A 23,274-nucleotide genomic window follows, 5' to 3' on the forward strand; every position below is an offset into this window, starting at 1 on the left:
GTCACAAATTACTCACAATCTTACTGAAAGGCAGCACACATCAAAGTTGATGGTGAACGCAGCAGGCCTAGCCTCCAACCTGATGGCATGAGCATTGACTTCTCTAACTTCCGCTAATGCCCCACCTCCCCCTCGTACCTCATCTGTTATTTATTTATATACACACATTCTTTCTCTCTCTCTCCTTTTTCTCCCTCTGTCCCTCCGACTATACCCCTTGCCCATCCTCTGGGTTTCCCCCCCCCCCTTTTCCTTCTCCCTGGGCCTCCTGTCCCTTGATCCTCTCGTATCCCTTTTGCCCATCACCTGTCCAGCTCTTGGCTCCATCCCTCCCCCTCCTGTCTTCTCCTGTCATTTTGGATCTCCCCCTCCCCCTCCCACTTTCAAATCTCTTACTAGCTCTTCCTTCAGTTAGTCCTGACGAAGGGTCTCGGCCTGAAACGTCGACTGTACCTCTTCCTAGAGATGCTGCCAGGCCTGCTGCGTTCACCAGCAACTTTGATGTGTGTTGCTTGAATTTCCAGCATCTGCAGAATTCCTCGTGTTTGCGTTTACTGAAAGGCAGGGCTGCTTTAAGGGGCTAATGGGCCTATGACTGTTCCCTGGCTCTCACCTGAAAAAGCAGGGAGGAGAAATGGCTAAGTTGGATGGCTTTTCATTAGAGACAAGCACAAAGTATAATTGCAATACCAGCCAGTCCAATCACAGGCACCTATTAGATTATACCATTACTCAAGCCAGAAACTGCGAAGGTTCTCACATCCCACACGGTAGAACTATTGGACAGACTGATGCCAGATTCCCCAGAGCAGCCTGTCCCCGAAACATCAGTGCCAACAGAAGCATTGCCGCGAGCTCACAAAGAACCCATCAGGGAATCAGCTGCTTAAGGACACTTTACAAATTGAAACCCACCATACCCTACAGTCCATCATAATTGACATCCAGGAAGTGCAGGGTATTCCATTGCACAACTGACTTGTGCCTTGCAGATGGTGTAAAGGCATGGGGAGGGGGGTGTTTTGTTGGTTAGAACTTAAGTCACTTGTTGCAGGATAACCAAGTGTGACCTGTTCCTGTAGCTACAGTATTTATATGGCTTGTCTAATTATACTTCTGGCTTATGGTGACTTTGAGGTGTTGATGCTATTAATATTTAATGTAAATGGTTAGCTCCAGCCTTTTTTTGTGGTTTGTTAATTAGCTATCATTGATCAGCTCATGCCAGAATGCTATCTAGATCTTGTCAAACACAACACCCACTGCCTCATTTGCTCAGATGCTGCAAATGCTACTGAACATTGTACAATGAGCAGTGGATGTTCAAACTTATGATATTATGGAAAAAGGATCTTTGATGAAGGAGGTGAAGATGATTAGGCCAAACATATTGACCCCTAAAAAACTCCTATATTGAAATCTTAAAGCTAGAATGATTAATATCCAGCAACCACGCTCTGTATGCATCACGATTCTAAATATTGAAGTGTTTTTCTTTTATCTCATACCTTGATACGACATTAGTTGAAAGGCTGTTGCCCCAAGGTTTCACACTCTCACCTCACCTCTGAAATACACTTTGATATATTTGGGTCTTGTCAGTTTCTTATCTGGTGCAGTTCTCAGAAGGGTGATATCCACTCAGAACTTCTACTAAAATATGATTGCAAATGCATTGACTTTTCTTTAGGACTCACAACCTAGAAGCCACCATTACAGGGAACAGGAATATCCTTAAAGCCTCCTTCTCCAAGTGGCTGTTTATTTTCCATCACCATTCATGGTGACATGTGAGAACTTTGTCCTGATCTGTTAGGTTTTAAGATCGCCTTCCTCTGTCCTTTGCATGTGTTTTTGCTGTTTAAGATGCATTTTGGTCCAGTGTTACAGCTTCAGTCTGGTACTGCATATTTAGTTATGATTGATGTTGCTCCTTGCATGCTGTTCTACACTCTTTGAACCAAATTTCACTCCTTAGGCCCAATCTAATGCTAGAAAGGGGGTTATGTGGAGTCCCAAAACTGTAGTGAAGCACACTCCAGCTGCAGCACCACATGGATGGCCAGTTTTAAGTGGCTAGAACTATTAACATTATTATAGTGTCACATAACAAGACAGAGGGTGCTCCACTACACAAGGGCAGTGCTATCAATGCAATCATGGATAGATACTACATCTGACACAGACAGATGGAGAGGAAAAGATCATGTAAGTTTATCTGCAAATCTGGAAAAGAGCGCTGAATTCCAGAGGCACAGAGAGAAATAACCTTGTTATACAATATTTGACTGAACATGGCATTAAGGAGCATTGATCCATTTCCCATGTTCAGAACCCATTAAACATTTCTTCTCATCCTGCCTTTCCAAAGCTATCAGATCCAATCACTAATTCTCAGGTACAATCAAAGATTGCATCATATTTTAACAAAAGCAATCAAACACATTTGCACATGTTGTGTAAATTTTAATATTATCAAATCAATGCTGCAGTAAAGTATCGTATAGTGTACCTTAATTATACAAATATTTACAGTTTAGTGTGCAATCGGGTATCACAAAGCAGTGCAATTCATCTGAATCACTGGACATTTTATGTACAGCCCTTCAATAAGGGAAAGTAATAAACTGCCAATGCACTCTCTGCAGCTTCTGGGGAAAACCAGCAAGAAGTCAGAACTAGTAAGAAGTCAGGATATTTTATTGCACATGTTATATTATCTCTGCCAAGACAGGAATAGACACATCATGCCACTGGCTTATAATATTCTATTTACAAACATCAAATGAAAGTGGTCAATCGAAAAGAGGTCAGATTTGTTTAACACAGTCAGGAATTTTCCCCAGTCTGCTTTCGATTGGATTGGCAGTAGATAACAATCAGCCTGGCCACAATTCCATCATGTTTAACCTTTCCAAACCTCCAAATACCAGGTTAAAAATTACTACATGTAGATCATCTAGAGTAACATTCATATTCAAAATGTACACGGAGCAATTTGATAAATTCTAGTACAATCAGTTGACATGTTGATGCAAATTACTAGGGAAAAGAATTGGAGGAAGATGCAAGCTTTACAGACAAGGGAAGATTTCGTATGTTAGAGTAATGCACTCCTGATTTTGCTACCCAGAAATGTTAAAGCCCTCTGGATGGTCCCACTTCAGCTTTCTCTTTTCATTTACAGGGAGATCCAGAGTGCTTGATGTATCATGATCCGACTGAAGTTAGAAACAGAATTGGTTGCACATCAGCTCAGGCAGGGTTTGCAGGCCATTACTTCCTACAAATGAAAATCTAACATCTTGAGTGGCAGTGATGCTTCACTCACAGATGAGATGTACATCTTTTGGGCATGCTCTGAAAGGGAGAGTAAAACTACATCTGTGAGAATCCCTGCCGCATCTGGTGACCCTGTGACCTCTGTCTCAGGGGCCGATGTTAGAACGCGTTTCAAGAGAGTGAACCCTTGCATGATGGTGTACCTGGTTGGGTACTGAAATCCTATGCCAACCAAATGGCAGGAATGTTCAAGGACATCTTTAATCTTTCATAGCTGCAAGGGAGGGTCCCCCTTGCCCCAAAAGCGCGACAATCAAATCAGTATCCAAGAAGAACAGAGTGAGGTGTATCAATGACTATTGACCAGTTGCACTCACATCTAAAGTGATGAAGTGTTTTATGCGCTTGGTCATAGCCGGAATCAGCTTCTGCCTAAACAAGAACCTGGACCCTATCACCTATCACCACAATAGGTCAATAAAATCTCACTGGCTCTCGACTTGGGCTTGGACCACATGAACAATAGCAATACCTATATCAGTCTGCTGTTTATTGATTGCAGTTCAGCTTTCAACACAATCATACCCTCAATTCTAATCAACAAGCTCCAAATCCAAGGCTTCTCTACCTCCCCCTGCAAGGGGATCCTTGACTTCCTCACCAGGAGACACAGTCAGTGCAAATCAAAAATAACATCTCTTCCTCAATGACAATCAACATTGGTGCTTCTCAAGAATGTGTGCTTAGCCCACTGCTCTACCCTGTCTACATCCACGATTGTGAGGCTGGGCACAGCTCAAATGCCATCTATAAATTTGCCAATGTCACAGCTATTGTTGGCAGAATTTCAGGTGGTGACGAAGCGGCGTACAGGAGTGAGATAGATCTTGAGTGATTGAGTGGTGTCAGAACAACAACCTTGAATTCAATGTCAGTAAGACCAAGGAATTGATTATGGGCTTCAAGAAGGGGGGAGTCGAAGGATCAGCAGTGGAAAGGGTGAGCAATTTCAAGTTCCTGGGCATTGACATCTCTGAAAATGTATCCTGAGCCCAACATATTGATGCAATTACAAAGAAGGCGTGACAGTGCTATATTCCATTGGGAATTGGAGGAGACTTGGTATGTCACCAAAGACTCTCGCTAATTTTTGCAGATGCACTGTGGACAGTATTCTAATTGGTTGCATCACCATCTGGTATGGAGAGGCCACTGCACAGGATCAGAAAAAGCTGCAGAAAGTTGTAATCTTAGCTAGCTCCATCATAGACACTGGACCTTCAAAAGGCGAGGCCTCGAAAAGGCGGAATCCATCATTAAGGACCCCCATCATCCAGGGCATGCCCTCTTCTCATTGGCACCATCAAGGAGGTGGCGCAGGGGCACGTAGACATGCTCAACTTTTCAGGAACAGCTTTTTCCCCTCTGCCATCAGGTTTCTGAATGGACAATGAACCCACGAACACTACTTCACTATTTTTCTGCTCTCTTTTTGCACTACTTAATTTAAATTTTATATATACACTTTTTAATGTGATTGATTGTTCTATTATTATGTATTTCAATATACTGCTGCCGCAAAACAACACATTCCACGACATATGCCAGTGATATTAAACTGATTCTGATTATAACTTTACATTTATTCATCCTTCGCAGTGTATCAATATTCATTCCATGAATGTATTTAGAGATCAGAACCGTGTGCAATACTCCAGGTGAAGTCTCACAAAGGTTTGATACAAGCTTAGCATAATTTTTCTATCTTTCTGTGATATCCATTGAGACGCAAAAAAGCAGTGCTTGGTTTGGCACTTTTAATGAATCTAATAACAATTTTGCTATATTTAGCAATTTTTGTATTTATACTCCCGGGTTACAAAGATTCACCATCTTTGATGAGTACAATTTTACCAAATGAGTTGTAAACTCCTCATTATTCTTATTATCTGTGTTGTGATTAACTTACTAATTCATGTTCCTCTTCAGCAAATTTATGAATTAACCCTTTATTTATCATTATCTCTTCAAAGTCACCACTCAAAACCGCACTACCGTTCCCTAATTCACAACCACTGCTGTTACTGACACATGGTGTCATCTACAAATTTTATAACAAATTTTTAATATCAAAATCTAATATAGATGCACTGACCTTATATTTCAATCTATCATAAAGTAGTTAGAAGCCCTTTGGGAGCTCTTCGTATGTTAGATTAATTACACCACCTTTAATTATCCCATCTCTCAGCTAGTTGAAGAATTCATTGAGATTGATAAGACCAGACTTCTTTCATGAAATCCATGCAGTCTTTTAATTACAAGAATATTTATTTGCAAGTATCTTTCTATTTTTGTTATTTTAGTGGAATTCTATGTTTCCTTTACTGGTCTCTAATCCCTGGAGAAACTCTGTCTCCCTTTCAGATATGCAGAAGGTGTTAGCTATCTGCCTGCTTTCTGGCCTGCATCTATTTTAGAATCAAGTATTATCTGATGTCTTGACTAACTTTCCTTTTGAGAAATGCTCTGGATTGAAGGATTTTTCACTTTGACTTTGATTATTTCATTTAATATTATTAGTCCTTTTGGATTAAATGTAATTATATTAATTCTAATCTTGCCTTCCAAAGACTTGGCAATGTGATCTGTCTCTTGGGTCAATACTGAACCCAAGTAATTATTTAATATTCCTGCCGTTTTGCTGTCTTTGCCCATCATATTTATCCTTCCTATTAATTTGAATCTATATCCATTCAGCTCGCTTTAAATGTATGTGCTACATTTATTTTTTTACCAGTTTATGTCCTTTGATAATTTAATCCAAAGATCCTCATGGTCAGATTATTCTTGTTGACTTCTCACTGGATCTAATCATATTCATCACTGACAAGATCTCTCTTGCTCTTTTACATGGCTGTCTATCTTGCTTATCTTCAGTTATTTTCCTCTATGTCCTTATTCATTCAGTGTATAGGTTTGCTTTTGGTATGTTGTTTAGTACAGTGTTCTGTAGTATGGTTTTGCTGCTACTTCATCCTTTTCACTTTTTCAACTTTTAATCTAAATATCTCACAATCAAATTTCGCCCAATCCACCACCTCATCTTCATTTATACTTATATTCTTTGAATTAATATCTAAATGTCTATTTCATTAATTATTCACTTCAATAATAAAGTCTTCCATTTTTGTTGATCAAAATCCTGAGTTCAAAAGGAGTCCTCTACATATTGCAGGGAGAAATTTCCTTTATACAGGTAATCATTTGTTCCGGCCAATTAATTTCGGAATAATTCATCATTTTATGTTTTAATACATGTCTTCAGTTTACTTGTATATTTCCTCCTCCATTTATTTTCCAATATTTAATGATGTATGGATATGCAGTTAGTGCAAGAACCTGAGCTAAAACGTATTTAGAAGAGGAGCAAGCAACTCAAGAAGGGATAACAGTGTCTGAGCATTTTTTGTAAGAGTGTTAGAGCACAAAAGTGAGAAGAAATTGCTACCATTGTCGAGAGAACTATAGTGAGACATCATCTGGAGTACTGTGTGCAGCTTTGATATCTATACCTACGAAAAGTAATTTTCTTAATGTTTACTTGCAAAAGGACTGATAAATCCATTTTACTCGACAACCTATCAACTATGGTCGTGCAGTATCATCAGGACCAGAAATTTACCTCATTTCAATGGAAGCTGATGGTAAACCTTGTGATTTGTGAAATGTAATTTAGATACCCTAATCTTTTATTTTTGCATTATTTAAATCTTTCAGTATTTACCTTTAAGCTTTCTCTGTAGAATTTTGTTTTATCTTCTAATTGCTTAAAGTGTTAAAAATGAAAAGAAGCACCTTTTTTTCCTCTGCACCAAATTCTTATCCTCATCTAATTCTAATTTAGCTAAGTTATTCAATCAACCTTTTGACCTCTAGATGCACCATTTGCTTCAGTTCATCAATATGAAAAAAGAATGGGTTACTTTGCATTTAAGTTGTAGCATAAGCTGGCCTCTGCTATGACACTTAAAGTTTCATTTTCTGAAATAGTATGGGAACAAATAGCCACAACTTATCAAGGAACCATTTTCCTTCTTCCTTCGCAAGCAGCCCCATTTGCAATGGACATTAAACAGCTTATGCTAAACCATTTCTACCAGTTGGAGTTCAATTTCAATTGGTAGTGCCTTTTTATGGCCTAATAAATAGTTGTAATAGTGCCAGAACAAAATATAAAATCAGGTCCATTGTTTTGGCAGTATTTTTGGTCAGTAGAGACAATAAGTCATTATCTGCCTTCCCTAAGGTAAAGCTCCGCTGAAGGTTACAATTGGAAGGCAGAGAAGTGAGTAGGACTTTGATGTATGCAGCCATTTCTGGAATGAAGTTTTTTTGCTCAGTGTCTGTGGCATCCTGTCTTCAGGCTTGTAACATACAGAAACCTCACACCTAAACAAAACAAAGATTAATAAATACCATTTCATTTAAAATATTCAAATTAGTAAAACTTGGCATATCTTAAACTAATATGTTACAGATGTTACTGCTTGAACAATTTAATACAGTTTCACCAAAAAATGTCTGATGTTCCAGCAATACTTAACTTGTTTTTAAGATGCTTATGTATAACAACGCATCAACTTGTCACATGATTGTTCATCGGCTACAAAGTACATATGTATGGGATACAGAGGATCCTACATTGAAAGGTGGCAATTTCCTAGTTATCACTGTGTATGTATTTGTGATTGTCCCAGTAAGATACAAGGTACCAACACACAGAACATGAGATAAATATAGAAAAAGCTAAATACATGTCACTATTCCAACATGATGACATTTATGCAGTCAATTGCCTTTATGGTAACTTAGAGGTGTAAAGTAGGTTCGGGTTCTTATCACTCTCTTAAATAAAGTTTTCTAAACTCTGTTTATGATATTAGTGACCATTGTTATTTGGGCTTCTTGTATTTGGCTCCCACAAGTGTCAATTTTATCACTTATAACTGCTTTTTAATCCTGAATCTATGAAAAAAATACCAAAGCAAAAAACATTTTATTGATTCTGATCAGTGGATGTGCCGTATGTGAAGTTAAAATAATGCAATAACTTGCAAATCGAACACTGGAGATTGTGGAATACAGTGGTAAAGCTGTCTAAGCTAACCCTTGAAGGCTGATTTTGTTGTCTCCTCACTATTGTCTCTGGATCAGAAGTCTAAAGATGCTGGCCTCCCTACATGTAAATAAGGCTAACATCCGGAACAGAACTGGGGGAGACAGGATTACTGCATTATTATAGGCGTGTACTCTGAGGAGAGTTAAACTAATATTAAATAACGTGAAAGGGTGTTAAGTAATTCATGACACATTGGAGGATCAATTGTCCTGATCAATACTGCTTCAAATAAGATCCCAGAGATTGGATTGACTACCTACTTACTGAATTTGTAAAAAAAATGCGGATGCCTACAAAACATTATGTTGAAATGTTATACCTGCACAAAAGTAATACCAAACCATCACAGTAAGACCATGTTTTTATATATTAAAATGAATTTGAAAAAATTAACAGGTGAAAATGATGAAATAATTCTCCCACCTGGTTACGCTTTGAATAACTTTTTTTTCATCCTGGTCCAGACAAACTGCAAATGTGGTATTATTAATTCCGATTATCTGTACCTTGTCAATTTTGATCTGTGTTATATTTATTTGCTGAAATATCAGAAAAAATCATTTGAAATAATTGTGATCATATATAGATTGAACAATCATTCTGTGGAAGATGTATTTATCACCAAATGGACTATTCACCATTAATTAATTTACCTTTTAAAGCAATTGTTTGCTTTAGCTTAGCAACCATAAACTTTAATTCAGGTTATTTATAAATTATGTTTATTTCCCTTGGACAAACGTAACAAATTTTTGCCTCTGGGATGGTAGATACAATATTTTTCTGCTTTTCCTGTTTGTGCTGGCTAAATGCATGTTATATCTCAGTTAAGTCTCAATGAAGTGCCTAAATTTTGAAGGGTATTATCAAGTACACTTCCTGCTTCTCTGTGGCACACATCAATTACTCATGGGATGATGATTGAGAGTTATCAGTGCTTCACCCAGCCATGATATCCTTACTAGCAGAAAACCCATGGCAATCATAGTCAAGTGTAATATGGGAATAAAGGTCACTTGTGCATCAGGATAACCACAAATGTTAGAAATGCACTTCAGTGATAACATGAAAAATTGAGGTTACGGGGAATAGATTTTGCAGAAAGATGATAATAATAGAAATTGGGGTGAAATATGTTTTTTTTACCTTTGAGGCAGACTTGGAAGGCTGTTTGATAATTTCCTTCACCCAGCAGAAATATTTAGTTCTGCCTATGTCAAACACATTCACATAGAGCTTTCCAATTGGCAAAAATTTAGGATTTTTACTTCAGAAATTCTATTTCGCAACAATATAAACTATCATTTATTTGGAGCGTCATAAAGTTTGTTATAAAAAAATTAACTATGTGTTAGCTCTGTTCCATTGCTAATATGTAAATGACATGATTTAATACCTAATTCTTTACACTTTTTGGGGGTTGATTTTATCAAAACAAGCCATGCCATTTTGTATAAACAGATACAACTAAAAGCACGTTACTTCTGGCAAGTTGCTGCCAATACCATAAAACAATTAAAACCCGCAACTTCATTTCAGTTAAATATGCTAATGTCATTTACTGTGCTTTAAATAAAGATTTCATTATTCCCATTATAAATAAGAAGACACCAAGAACTTGTATGTTATTGCCTGTGTATATTATGACCATGTATTGCACTTGATCTGGGCTTGCAGTAGATAATATTCCCCACCAGATCACAAAGTTCAATGTCAGTGAAATAGTAAGTCAAAACATCTTTGAATATTGTTTCATTTCCTGCATTACCCAACGCAGTGGCTAAGCTTTTCTCATCAATCGCGGTTCTTCAAAGCAAATTCCTTGAGTTCTTAATTGCAAAATAAGCTTATGCTTACCTGATTATAACTTTTTTTGGATTTTGAGTTCTGACGCTTTACGACCTCAGTCATGGAAAGATGAAGAGACTCTGTATTAGATTCTAACAAAAATATAGGAATTTATTTTAGAAGCTAGTTATTTTGGCTAAAAATAATAAAACTGTAAGATATAGAATTTTGTTTAAAATATGTAGTTATCTTGTGTATGAGGGCTGAATGGCAATAATAGCACTTGTATCTGTAAACTGTTAAGTAATGATCTGGCATAGAATGAATCAAATTACACATTATCACATTACACGCTATTTACACATTATCATTTTTTTTTTGCAGCAGCAAAAGGCTAAGGTCCTGTTTTCATTTCAGAAAAGCAACATGTTTGCATTATAAATATTACCTAGCTCGTCATATTTCTTACAAGCCTTGCTTAGATTTACAGATGTGCATTTTTTCTCCACATTGTTCCATTGGTTTCTTCTGCTGACTGTTGCCTAGTGGAAGAGAAACATCGATTATAAACTATTAGAATGTGAGATAAATGACATGCTGCTGACAGATTTTTCTTTCTAAAATAGGTGTTTGAACAATAATTTTTGGTGTTGCAATTTTAGAGCAGCATATCACTATACGAAAGTCAAAAATAAATTCGCAGAAAATGGAAAGCTGTAACAAAAACAGAAAATGTTAGAAACACTCGGTAGGGAGGGTAAAACAGTTAATGTTTCAGTGAACCTTCATCATCTACGGATGTTCTCTGATCTCTTCCTGTCACCATTAATTTAAAATGGATAAAAACTTATTTCAAATGTGAAAGAATGTGAAAGTGAGTTACTAATCTTACTGCTATATTCATTGACAATATAATCTTTGATAGCTTCTCTACTGGTTTATGTACGACAAGATCTGAGGAGTTGTCATCAAACTATAAGCAGTAATTCAGTTTTGATTTGTTCTACCTTCACAGATGCTGCCCAATCTACTGGGTGTTTCCAGCATTCACTTTTATTTCAGATTTCCGGCAGGTCCATTTGGCCATGATCCCAGACCTTCTTTTATCCTCTGTCCCTATTCATCTTCTACTATATCCCAGTTACAGATCAGTTGTAATGAATAAACCTTCATCACCCTTCCTCAGTTGGCACTAAGATTATCTGTGCTATTTAATCTCTCCTGGTCTCCAAACTGTTACAGACATTGCCTTTGTTATCATCACTTTTCACTACAACTTAACGTTTTTGCTAATGCGATTACTAACATATCACAGTTCTGATCAAATGCCATGGGTCTCAACTTTCAATCTCTCCACAGATTTGCCTGATCTGCTGAGTATTTCCAGTATACTATTTCTCTTAAAGTGCTCAGGTCTCTAGACAAACATGAAACCTTCTAACTCAGTTGAAGCTCAATTTAAACCAAGGTGTGCATTTTATTTCTGCAGCTCTTAAAGAGCAAAATAAAACAGTTATAAATACTACTTTCTATATTGTGTAGCATTTTTCCTACTTTTGATTATCAGGGCATGTACATTTGTCAACTCGGGAGTGATATTAAAATTAAATGTTATTCTGTTCATTTTTTGCATAATGTAACTGCTTCAGCTATTCAGACAGTTAGCTTTCCAATGAACAGGAGGCTGCGTTGCAAGCAAAAACTTATTGCAAAATAGACTGCATGAAAACAGGAACAATTCCTCCAGTTCCTCTTTTTACAGATATATATCTTTAAAAATTATGCATTTAAATTATGTGTTCCAGATTAAATGATCAAGTATCACTCAATCTTAAAATATTTAATCAAAAATATTACAGAAGCATCCTTTTTTTTTAAACTTTGACTTGTACCATGACTGCTTCATCATTAAACCTCTACAGTTGCAAGTCCAGGAACAGGAACCATAGTGGCTGCTCAGCCAGCGATCTAAATCATTAATATAAATCTGCTATAGAGGCTCTAGTAAACTCTTTCTACTTATTTGAATTCTGGAACTATTTTTTTCTGAATGTGATCCCAACATCATTAATATGATTTCTATACTTCTGTTTCATGAAATCTACAACACATATTAATATCAGATAAAATCAGTAATTAAAATTAGTAACAGCAAATGCAGTCCTAATGCAGGGCTTCGACCCAAAACATCATCAATTCCTTTCCTCCCACATTGGACCTGCTGAGTTTCTCTAACAGATTTCTTGTTGCTCCAGGACTTCTTCCTTTGTGCAGTAATGATCAATACAGAATTTTACTGAATTGTCTTTCAGAAGTCCACAAGTAGTCTGCCTACTACCTGCCCTTTTTGCTTCCTTTTAATTAATGCTATTTTTCAAACACTATTTCATTTTCACAACTTAGCTATGATTTGCAAAGTGTCTTATCACTATTTCTTTGATAGGGATTCCAGCAGCTTATCAATGTTGGCGATCAGTTTAACTGCCAATACCTAACTGCCTTCTTCACTCCTCCTCTTTTGAATAGAGCTCTTATATTATACAATCTGCTGGGATCCACCCAGAATCAAGGAAAGTTTGGAATATTAGTCAATATATCTACCATTTCTGCAGCTGGTTCCTTTAAGACCCAAAGAAGTAGATCACTAAATCCAGGGCCTTTGTCAATCATTATTCCCATTAATTTACTCAGTACCTTTTCTGTGGAACGATGATTGCTTTAAACTCTTCCCTCCCTTTTACTCCCGATTTTCTACTATTAGTCAGAAGCATGCACGAATATGTCTATTTGTTCAAAGTCTTTTCTATTTAGTTTTTCCCACAATTACTTCCCAAGTCTTATTATCCTGAAGGACAACATTTACATTAGTTGTGTCCTTCCTATTTATAGACTTGTAGGAGCACCCTCTGTTTGTTTTTATATTTCTTACTTGTTAATCCTCACGTTTTATTCCTCTATGTTTTTAGTCATCCTTTGCTTTTTTTCTAAATAGTTCTCCATCTTTCGTTCATCTTTGATATTAAGTGCCTTTTTTTCCAGTTTGACATCATACCACTCTTCCTTAGTATGCCATGCACTTCATTTCCCAATGATATCATCTTTGTTGCAAGTTACAATTTAATTCTGAAACTTATGCCAAACTTTTCCAGGAATTCTAACTGAAGGGTACATATCACAACGTACCTTGCAATAGGCAATCTGCAGTGCTAATGGTACCGCTTCTCTGTCATCATCAATCCCAAGTCTTTTACATCCGGGACCTATATTATTTAAGAATAAATAAAAATCAAATTAAATACAGAAATCAGCAAATCACAACAGAATAAAGCTGTGCAGTTGTTCTTTTGCCTTTTCTAGCAATATAGCTTATACAATAAATTTGGTCAGTATTCAGATCTCCTCAATTATAACTTTGAATTGCTCTAAGTTGGCATTTCAACATTCAGGAAGTTACTATAATTGAATAAGCTGCTGGGATCTAGGCTGGTACAGGCATAGGATGTGGTCGCACCTCATGGCCTCTGAACAGTTACACCCAGCTTCATTATAGATCTCTTATTTCAACACAACAAAATCATTACGAAGCTTATTCTAGGAATTCTAACTGAATTGACTTCAAACAGGGACTTGCATATTTCTTTCTTTAATATTTTTATTAGTTTTTTAAATAAAGAGAGCATAGTATAAAGGAGGTTTGTGCAGTTCATAACAAATGTATCAAATGTACAATTCACATCTATGAAAGAGATGCACCCATAGTACAGTCATGCTTTGGTTGCCTCCCTGCCCCGACCCACTCCTCCCAATCCCCATCTCCAAGCCATCATTACATTAGCAAAAAGGGTTAAACAGAACCTTTGTCCCCACAGAGCTGCATTGGTATAGAAAAGGTGTATTTTCCTAATACATAGACTGTTGTACGTTTACAAGTCTGGGTCAGTAGAATTTTACCAGGAAATGCTGGAGGTCAGGGATTTATGTGCAGAAGAAAGGAAGAAAGGATGGGCCTTTAGTTTGGCTGGGAATTCTGAAAATATTCAAGAAAGGGTCCCCACACCTTTTGGAACTTTATGTCCGAAGTGAGAATTGAATAATGGATCTTCTCAAGGTGTAGACTAGGCATGATGTCCCTGAGCCACTGAGCGTGGATGGATGGGACAGCATCACTCCACCTGAGTAAGACTGTGCACTTGTCCAAAAGAGAGGCAAAAGACAATGTGCGACCTTTGGTCGGACTTAGGTGCGTGTGCCCCTCTCCGGAGGCACCGAAAGAGCAATCAAAGGGTTAAGTTCCAAATTATAATTAAGTATTTGGGATAGAGTTTGGAAAACATCTTTCCGGCATTTCTCCAAGCTAGGGCATGTCCAGTACATGTGAATAAGGGAAGCCTTGCCCCTTTTGCATTTGTCGCAGCAGGGATTAACATCTGGGTAAATGCGAGATAATTTAGTGTACGACCTTGAACTGTAACAAGCAGTGGCGGGCACATAAAGGGGTTGAGTTAACTAACTTAAGAACTGAATCCCATACATCGTCTGACAGTGAGAAATTTAGATCTTGCTCCCAGGGAGTTTTAATTTTGTCAAGGGGAGCTCGCCTCAGGGCCGCTAGCTTGTCGCAAATGGTAGATACTAGACCTTTGCGCAATGGATTCATGCAGAGAAACATATCGACGATGTTTGTGTCGAGTGCCTCAGGGAAGTTTGATATCAAGGGGCTGATAAAATGTCTAGTTTGCAAATATCTGAAGAAATGATTGTTGGGTAGGCTAAACTTTGCAGGCAGTTGTTCAAATGATGCAAAGCAGTTGTCTATAAAGAGATCTTTAAAGAGCCTGATGCCCTTTCTGTACCAGTCTTGAAATGTTGGATCATGTATAGAAGACTGGAAGAGATGATTATACAGAATAGGACCTGAAAGAGAGAAGCCAGGGAGACCACTATGCTTTCTGAACTAAGCCCATACTCTCAGGGTGTGCCTGATAACAGGATTAACAATTGGTTTAGGCGTAAGAAAAGGGAGTGCGGATCCAAGAAGTGCGGAGATAGAGAAACTTTTAATAGCGTTCAGCTCCATTGCCACCCATATTGGGCAGTCAGATTGGTTGTAAAAATGAGACCAAAAGATGAGACAGCATATGTTAGCTGCCCAGTAATATAAGCGGAAATTGGGCAAAGCCATGCCCCCAACACTTTTAGATTTTTGAAGTCGGACTTTGTTCAGTCGGGGACGCTTGCCCTTCCATAAGTTGGACAATAGGACTGAGTCTAGCAAGTCAAAGAAGGCTTTAGGAATGAAAGTTGGTATGGATTGAAAAAGGTATAAGAATTTAGGAAGGATGTTTATTTTGACAACATTAATTCGGCCCATCAGGGACATGGACAGGGGTGACCACTGTGCTAGGTTCTGTTTTGTATGATTTAACAAATTAATGACATTTTCTCCAAACAGACGCTTATGTTTCCTTGTTACTGTGACGCCAAGGTAAGTAAATTGGTTATTCACTACCTTAAAAGGGAGGTTATGGAACTCTGATGCTTGTGCTTCTCCATTTATTGGAAAAAGTTCGCTCTTGTGTAAGTTAAGTTTGTATCCTGAAAACTGGCTGAATTTGTTAAAGAGTGAGAACATGGGGGTGTAAGGAGGTGATAGGGTTTGATATAAAAAGTAAAAGATCATCAGCATAAAGGGAGACTTTGTGCTCAACTCCCTCCCTCCAAGTCCCCATCAGATCCGCACGACTGTGGAATGTAATCGCCAGTGGCTCTATGGCCAGATCGAAAAGTAAAGGGCTTAAAGGGCACCCTTGGTGGGTTCCACGTTTGAGGTTCAAAGGTTGGGATTGCTGAGAGTTGGTCAAAACAGAGGCGGTGGGATGTGAATATAACGGTTTAACCCACATGATAAAACTTGGTCCAAAATCAAATTTTTCTATAACAGCAGAGGTAATTCCATTCCACATGATCGAACGCTTTCTCTGCGTCTAAGGAGATGACACATTCAGGGATCCCAACTGAAGGTGAATATAAAATATTTAATAGACGGCGTACGTTAAAAAAGGGAGGCAGTTTTTGACAAAACTGCTTTGGTCTTCAGAAATAATTGCAGGTAGGATGTTCTCCAGTCTACGGGCCAAAACTTTAGCTAAGATTTTGACTTTGACATTTAACAGAGATATTGGCCTGTATGAGGAGCACTCTGTTGGATCTTTGTCTCTCTTCGCTAGAAGAATGATGCATGCCTCATTAAATGATGCTGGCGGTTTACCTTGTTTAAACAAATCAGATAGAACCAAGGTTAGTTGAGGTAAGAGCAGTGACAAAAATGATTTAAGGAATTCTACAGGGAACCTGTTGGGTCCTGGAGATTTACCAGTCTGCTGTAACGAGATGGTTGAGGATATTTCCTCTAATGATATTGGCTCATTCAGTCTCATTTTGAGATCAGGAGAAAGTGTGAGGATATTTAAACTGTTTTAAAAATTCTTGACCAAAATGTTATCATTTGGGGATTCAGAAGTGTAAAGTCGGGAGTAAAACTTCCTGAATGGGTCGTTGATTTCAGAATGATTTGAGGTGATGCTTCCATTTTGCATTCGAATTTTTGTGACGTGTTTTTTGGCCTTGAGGCCCCTTAATTGATTGGCTAAAAATTTGCCAGATTTGTCACCATGGATATAGAACCGGCTCTTGCTCTTCAAAAGTAGACATTCAATTGAGTTAGTGGAAATAAGACCAAATTTAGTTTGGAGTTCCACTTGATTTTTGTACAGCTCCGGATTTTTAATTTGGACATATTGTTGGTCTATTTCTTTAATTTGATTGGCCAGATCTAGTCATTCTTTATGGGTCTTTCTTTTCATGTTCGTAGTGTAGGAAATTATTTGACCCCTGAGGTATGCTTTCAAAGCATCCCAAACAACCAGGCTTGAGGTTTCAGGTGACGTATTGGTGTTAAGGAAAAAGATTATCTGGTCCTCCATAAATTTTACAAAATCATTATCCGACAGTAAGTTCAAATTAAAATGCCAATGCTTATTTATTCGAGGAAGGCCAGGAAGAATTATAGACAGGACAACTGGAGCATGGTCTGATATCACTATACTCTGATAAACACAGGAACGGACCGATGGAATCAGCTGGTTATCAATTAGAAAGTAGTCAATGCTAGAAAAGGCATGATGGACGTGTGAGAAAAAAGAATATTGTCTCTTATTTGGGTGGAGAAAGCGCCATACATCAGAAATGCCATAGTTGGAGAGGAAGGACTGAATTAATAAGACAGATTTGCCTAATACTCTGGGAATAGGAGACGATCGATCCAGCATTGGATCTAACCAACAGTTGAAGTCTTCACCTTGTATTAGAGAGTATGAACTCAGATCAGGCAGTGCAGAAAAAAAACATTCAAAGAAGTCCACATCATCCAAGTTAGGAGCATATATGTTAGCCAACACTACCAATGTATTATACAATTTCCCTGAGACAATGACAAAACAGCCATTTGCATCTGATACTGTATTGTGGAACTCAAAGGGAATGTTTTGATTTATGAGAATTGAGACCCCCTAGCTTTAGCCTGAAAAGTGGAGTGAAAGTACTGATCCACCCATCGTGACATAAGACAGGAATTGTCAGAACTGCGAATGTGTGTTTCTTGTAGAAATGCAGTTGCTGTATTAAACTGTTTGAGATGTGAGAACACCTTCTTTCTTTTAACAGTGTGATTCAGCCCCTTGACATTCCAGCTTACAAAATTTACTGTACTAACTATTCTCCTTTAAAAGAGATACAGGTTGATAGGCATAAGTGGTGTCAAGATTTCGGGTACCAGCTCTGAGGCAAAAATGTAAAACAAAAAGAAACAGGGCAGAAATGAATCCTGTATAACAAGGACTTCTAAGGGTTCCAAAAACAGTACCGGCATTGGTGTATCCTACCCCCACCCCACCCAAACCCACAACAAGCCGGCTGCCGGAGAACATAGCAGCAAGCTCTTAAGGACAATAATCACCCAACAGTACAACTTTCTATCACTCGTAGCATCATCTTCAACTCCGTTATTGATATTTAAAGGAAACAGTAAGCATTCAACACTCCTAAACTGACATTGTGCTTAGTGAGAGACAAAACAATTCCCCCAAAGTTTATTAAACATGGCTCTGAAAGATAAAACATAAAAGAGAAACATAAACAGATATTTGAAAAAAAAAACAGACTTTACCCAGTGCTCTTCCCATGAATTGGAGGTAAAAGGAAATACTGTCGAGAGAGAGAGCAGTCTGAGTGAATATTGTTCCACCTATCGTGGTAGTCAGTACCTAACCCAGCCAAATCAGACCAGACATGACTATCCAAGCACTGCTAACGTTACCTGGCAGAGGGTATGGGAGAAAACTATTTTATGAAGAATTCGGTGTAGTGGGGAGGCTGTCGATGCATTTCTGTGCTTCGTCTACTGAGCGTAGCCACTTCTTGTCACCGCTGGGAAGTGTGATATGGAGCCATGCAGGGTATAGTGGGGAAGGCCTGAGTCCTCGGTTGTATAGCTCCATCATTACTTCTCTGTACTCAGCTCACAGGCTCAAAACATTGGGAGAGTAGTCCTCCACAACCCAAATCTGCCAGCCGCGGTATTCTAGCTTCCCTCTCCACCAGGCCTCTTTAACCAGGAGATCTTTAATCTGGTAGCGCTGCAGGCGAAGAATGACCGGACGCGGTCTCTGTCCTGGGGCTGGTTTAGCTTCTAGTGAACGGTGGGCTCTATCAATCTCCGGCGGGGATGGCAGCGTCTCCTTCCCGAAGATCTCACAAAGCAGACTGGAAAAAAAATTCAGTAGGACGCCCGCCTTCAATAGATTCCGTCAGGCCCAGGATGCGTAGGTTCTGCCGTCTGCTCCGGCCCTCCAGGTCAGTAACTTAAGCCAATAGCTTGATATTGTTTTCACGCAAGCTGGAGCAGATGTTTTCCAGCTCACTGACACACTGGCTCAGATCGTTCGTAGCAAGCTCAAGAGTCCATGGTCCTCCACTTTGCCTTGGATTTGGTCGAGTTTCGTTTCCAGCAGGTTGAAAGAAGGTTAAAATTCGGCCGCTAACGCCTCACTGTGTTGGTCTAGAGATAGCCTCTACCGTCAAGCCAGCCGCCAAAACGTCTTGTTTCCCTGATTTAGTACTCCTTGAGGTCATTGTGAAGCGAGCATAGTCGCAGGCAGGGGGAAGAGCAAAAGGTCCAACAGTGTGGTATGAAAAAAGGGGGAAGAAGGAGTGTGGAGATAAAGAGAAGGATGGAGTGCTCGTTCTCTGCGACTGCTCCATGTTGCTGCCAACCGGAAACGGACTAGCATATTTTAACAAAACGAAACTGGTCTAATCTCAGTTAGAATTCTGGCTAGACAGAAGTTTAAATGTAAAACTAAGTTAAATATAACACTACAGTTCATAATTCTACATTTCCAGCTATTTGAGAAAGGTTTTGTGAGAAGAATTCACACTTTCATAAAATAAAGAGAGTGAATGAGCTCATTGAATATCATTATTTGCATTTAAAGGTTATCACTGACTTCAAAAATATAATCAAAAGATAATCCCAGTGTAGCAAAATATGATTATTTTCATGGTCACCCTAATGGCCTTTGGGGATAGGCAGGCTCTGTGTATTCAAACTTCCAACTGTTCTCCAGGGCAACTCCATCTAAGCATCAAGGAATTGCTAATTGGATATATATAGACCTACCAGGGTAGCATATCAGCCTTTCTCAAAGATACAGGAAACAATTCTTCTGAAATCACAGAAAATAAAGCACACCTGAAGCTTTAATTGCTCTTGTAGCTGCTGATTGTCCAAGCTCAAGGGAATAAACAAACACTTCAGATCTCTTTTCTCCTCCAGCCAGCGTTAACTGCCAAACAAAGAAGTAATTCACCCTAATTATTTTCATATTTTATGCTTAAAAACACAATTTTTTCTAACTTGCCTTTGCAAAAAGTCAAGAACAAGTCAAGTCAATCAACATTGTCAGGGGATAGACTGAACAATTTAACTGGTTCACATTGTATACCTGAAATGGATTAACTGCAGATGAATAGTGTGGATGGTTTGAATAGATGCTTAAATTGCGCGTGGCAATAAAGACTGCTGAATCAAAGTTATATTGCAATTTTTGAACTAAAAGTAACTGATTAGTCATTTATCATTTTTTGACTGGGGGAGTTGCATTAGCTATGAATTCTTTTATATGTAGAGTCCAATCTGAAAGAAGAAAAAAGGAAGTAATGTCATGAGTTTAGATATTAGCTCAATGACTGCATTACTTAGTTTGAAACAAAAGATTTGTTACTATAGAGATGATATATTAGGCCTAGGCATAGGGAGAACTTTCTGCCCTATTATGGATATTGGTGTGGGATATTTTATGCCCACTCATTAGTAAAGCAGTAATCTCAGCTCAGCACCATCTACCCTGAATTGATAGCATGTTCTCAGGTCTCTGACGGTCCTTTAGTTCACAGCCCGATGACTCATGTGAGAAGTATAACCATTGTGCCAAGTCTTGCACAAGTGGATTCAGAAAGTTCTGCTCTACACTGTTTTATTGGGACAGCGGAGAATCAAAGACAGGCAGGGAGTCTCCTACGCTGACAACTTTTGTTTTTTTTTGTCACCTTGATAGTTTGAGAAAATGGTAGTGAATCTTTAATTACTGGCTCACCAAGCTGTCTGGGTGATCAGATCTGCACCACAACCTTTATATAACTATAAACAATTCTTTCTTCATTCCACAAGTAAATCTCTTGATTTGTGAAATGGAAGGTTACTTTGGGCTCTAATGTTCCGTTTCAGTCAGGCAGTTCAGGAAATGCAATAAAGTTATCTGAGGAAGTTCTATTAGAGAGTAAAATAATGGAAAACTCACTTTACACTGCATAAAAACACAGATATTTCCCAAAATACACATTTTAACAGAATATAATATGCAAACCACGTAGACATAAATATATATACAAATTAATGCGCCAACTATATTGATTAAAGTGGCAGTGTATTTTGCTTCTAGAAATAAATATAATCTTGCCCTGGTCAGACTTTGATCTCTGATTTCCCATCATTTAGTCATTGTCAAAAAGTGCAAATTTGACAAATGCATGTGCAAGATTTACCTCTGCTTGGTAAAGCTGGATTAACACTGGGTGAGTAGCATTTCGACAATAGTAAAGGATAAGGTCAGCCATGATGGGAAGTTTCTCTGGTACCCTTTCAGCTGGACAATTCTCCGGCTTGGAAGGCTCCTACAGGAAACAGATTACAAAGATATGGTAGCAGTAAGATTCATCAGAAAACTTTAGTCAATAACATTTAATGTTTATTAGTAATTCAGTAAACACCTCCATGATTACTACTACTACGTCGACTCAGGCCTAGGGGGCTGGCATCGGGCACGATGATGGACTCTCCACTTCTCCCTCTCCCTCATCAGTGTGTTTGGTTCATCTACATTAGCCGCGCTGCTGTCTTCAATGAGCGTGTTGACCATAGTCTTGGGAGGGCGCCCAGGGTTCATCCTCCCATGCTTGGGCTCCCATATGATGACTAGGCTGGCAGGTAGCTCGGGGTGGCGTAGACAGTGCCCCGCTAGTTGTAGTCTCCTCGCCTCGATTTTAGTGGTGAGCATCAGTAGGTCCATGACAATAGCCAGCAACAATTTAAAAATCAGCCTTTATTGTGTTTCTCCCAATCCCCCCACCCCGCTGCATCTCCTTCCATCTCTTGCTTTATTCTTGTCAAGAGAAAGCTTCCAATTTTTTGGAATCTTTGTGACTCTTTATTTGTAATCAACCAAGCCCATTCTTTCACCTTCCTGCTTTCTCGTTAGGTCCTCCCTCTTTCAGTTCACACATTCCATAAGAGTGATCCTTAAAACCAATTTTGTGGGATGCACTGATAATAGTTTGCATTACAATTAAGCTGCACAACTTCTCCAGTTTTGGAGCCCATCTTCCTGCCTTGAATGTGGGAAACTAGAATCATCAGTTGTACAGTATTTGTTTCACTTTACACAGATTATACAGCATTAGCAACAAATTACACAAAGGTTAATTTTATCTTAACTTCACCCCCTAACTTACTACATTAGAGAAATTTCCTTTTGCTCTATCTCTTACGCTCCCCAACTTCTCTACTAGGCTAACTTGTTTCTGTTTCCCATTTCCACTCAAGGATCCAAGACTTCAAATACCCACTGCTTCTTTCTCCACAGAAGCTGCCTGACCTGCTGAGCTTTTCCAGCATTTTCTACTTTTATTTCAGTTTGCCAGTGCCTGCAGTTTTTAAAAATACCTTTTCTATTCCACATATAGTTCACTAACCCCATCTTTATGCCTCTTGTTTGTGCATTTTCTTCTCACAAGGGTTTGGAGGCACACAGTACTTTTATTAGGTGTCCCTCCATGAATACCCTAGATTAAATGAGAGCTGAGAGACTAGGACTGGCAACAAGGTCATAGTATGTCTCTCAAGTCAGAGGCAGGTTGAAGGACAAAGAAAGGAAAGTGGGAAAGATTTGAACCAGATGTTAAGTGGGTTTAGTAATTGATAATTGGCTTCATTATTGTCACATGTAATCGAGATAGAGTGAAAAGCTTTTTGCTTGCATGCCATCTGGACAGATTATTTCAATAAAAGTACAAAGGGGAAAACAGTTACAGGATGCAAATATAATGTTACAGCTAGACAGAAAGTGCAGAGTGGCCAAATAAGGTGCAAGGACCACGATGAGATAGACTGAGAGATCAAAAATTCATCTTCATCACAGTCAGTCAGTTCGAAGTGTCTACAGTCAATAGAAACTCTCCCTGAGCCTGGTGTACATGTTTTCAAACATTTGTATCTTCTGCCCAATGGAAGTGGGTAGAAGAGTGAATGACTGAGGGGGAAGGGGCCTTTAATTATGTTTTTTTTAGATTATGTTCTGTTGGCTGCTTTCTGGAGGCAGCAAGAAGTATAGGCAGATTCAATGAAAGAG

The 23,274-nt window shown here is 38.5% G+C and overlaps 1 protein-coding gene across 2 annotated transcripts in view; it reads right to left on the reverse strand.

Annotated features, from left to right (window-relative positions):
* Positions 1–2,465: 2,465 nt before the first annotated feature.
* pik3r5 (phosphoinositide-3-kinase, regulatory subunit 5) overlaps positions 2,466–23,274 on the reverse strand; it is a 102,353-nt gene continuing 81,544 nt past the window's right edge. For both annotated transcript variants that reach the window (XM_063074319.1, XM_063074320.1), the window contains 7 exons: positions 21,413–21,541; positions 20,061–20,154; positions 13,436–13,512; positions 10,701–10,794; positions 10,322–10,404; positions 8,888–9,003; positions 2,466–7,734 (listed from right to left, as the gene is read on the reverse strand). In XM_063074319.1, coding sequence (XP_062930389.1) covers positions 7,587–7,734; positions 8,888–9,003; positions 10,322–10,404; positions 10,701–10,794; positions 13,436–13,512; positions 20,061–20,154; positions 21,413–21,541 — 741 coding nt within the window. In that variant the 3' untranslated portion in view covers positions 2,466–7,586. The remainder of the gene's footprint in view (positions 7,735–8,887; positions 9,004–10,321; positions 10,405–10,700; positions 10,795–13,435; positions 13,513–20,060; positions 20,155–21,412; positions 21,542–23,274) is intronic.

This window comes from Mobula hypostoma, chromosome 22 (genome assembly GCF_963921235.1).
Source record: "Mobula hypostoma chromosome 22, sMobHyp1.1, whole genome shotgun sequence".
In the NCBI taxonomy this organism is placed as follows: Eukaryota; Metazoa; Chordata; class Chondrichthyes; order Myliobatiformes; family Myliobatidae; genus Mobula; species Mobula hypostoma.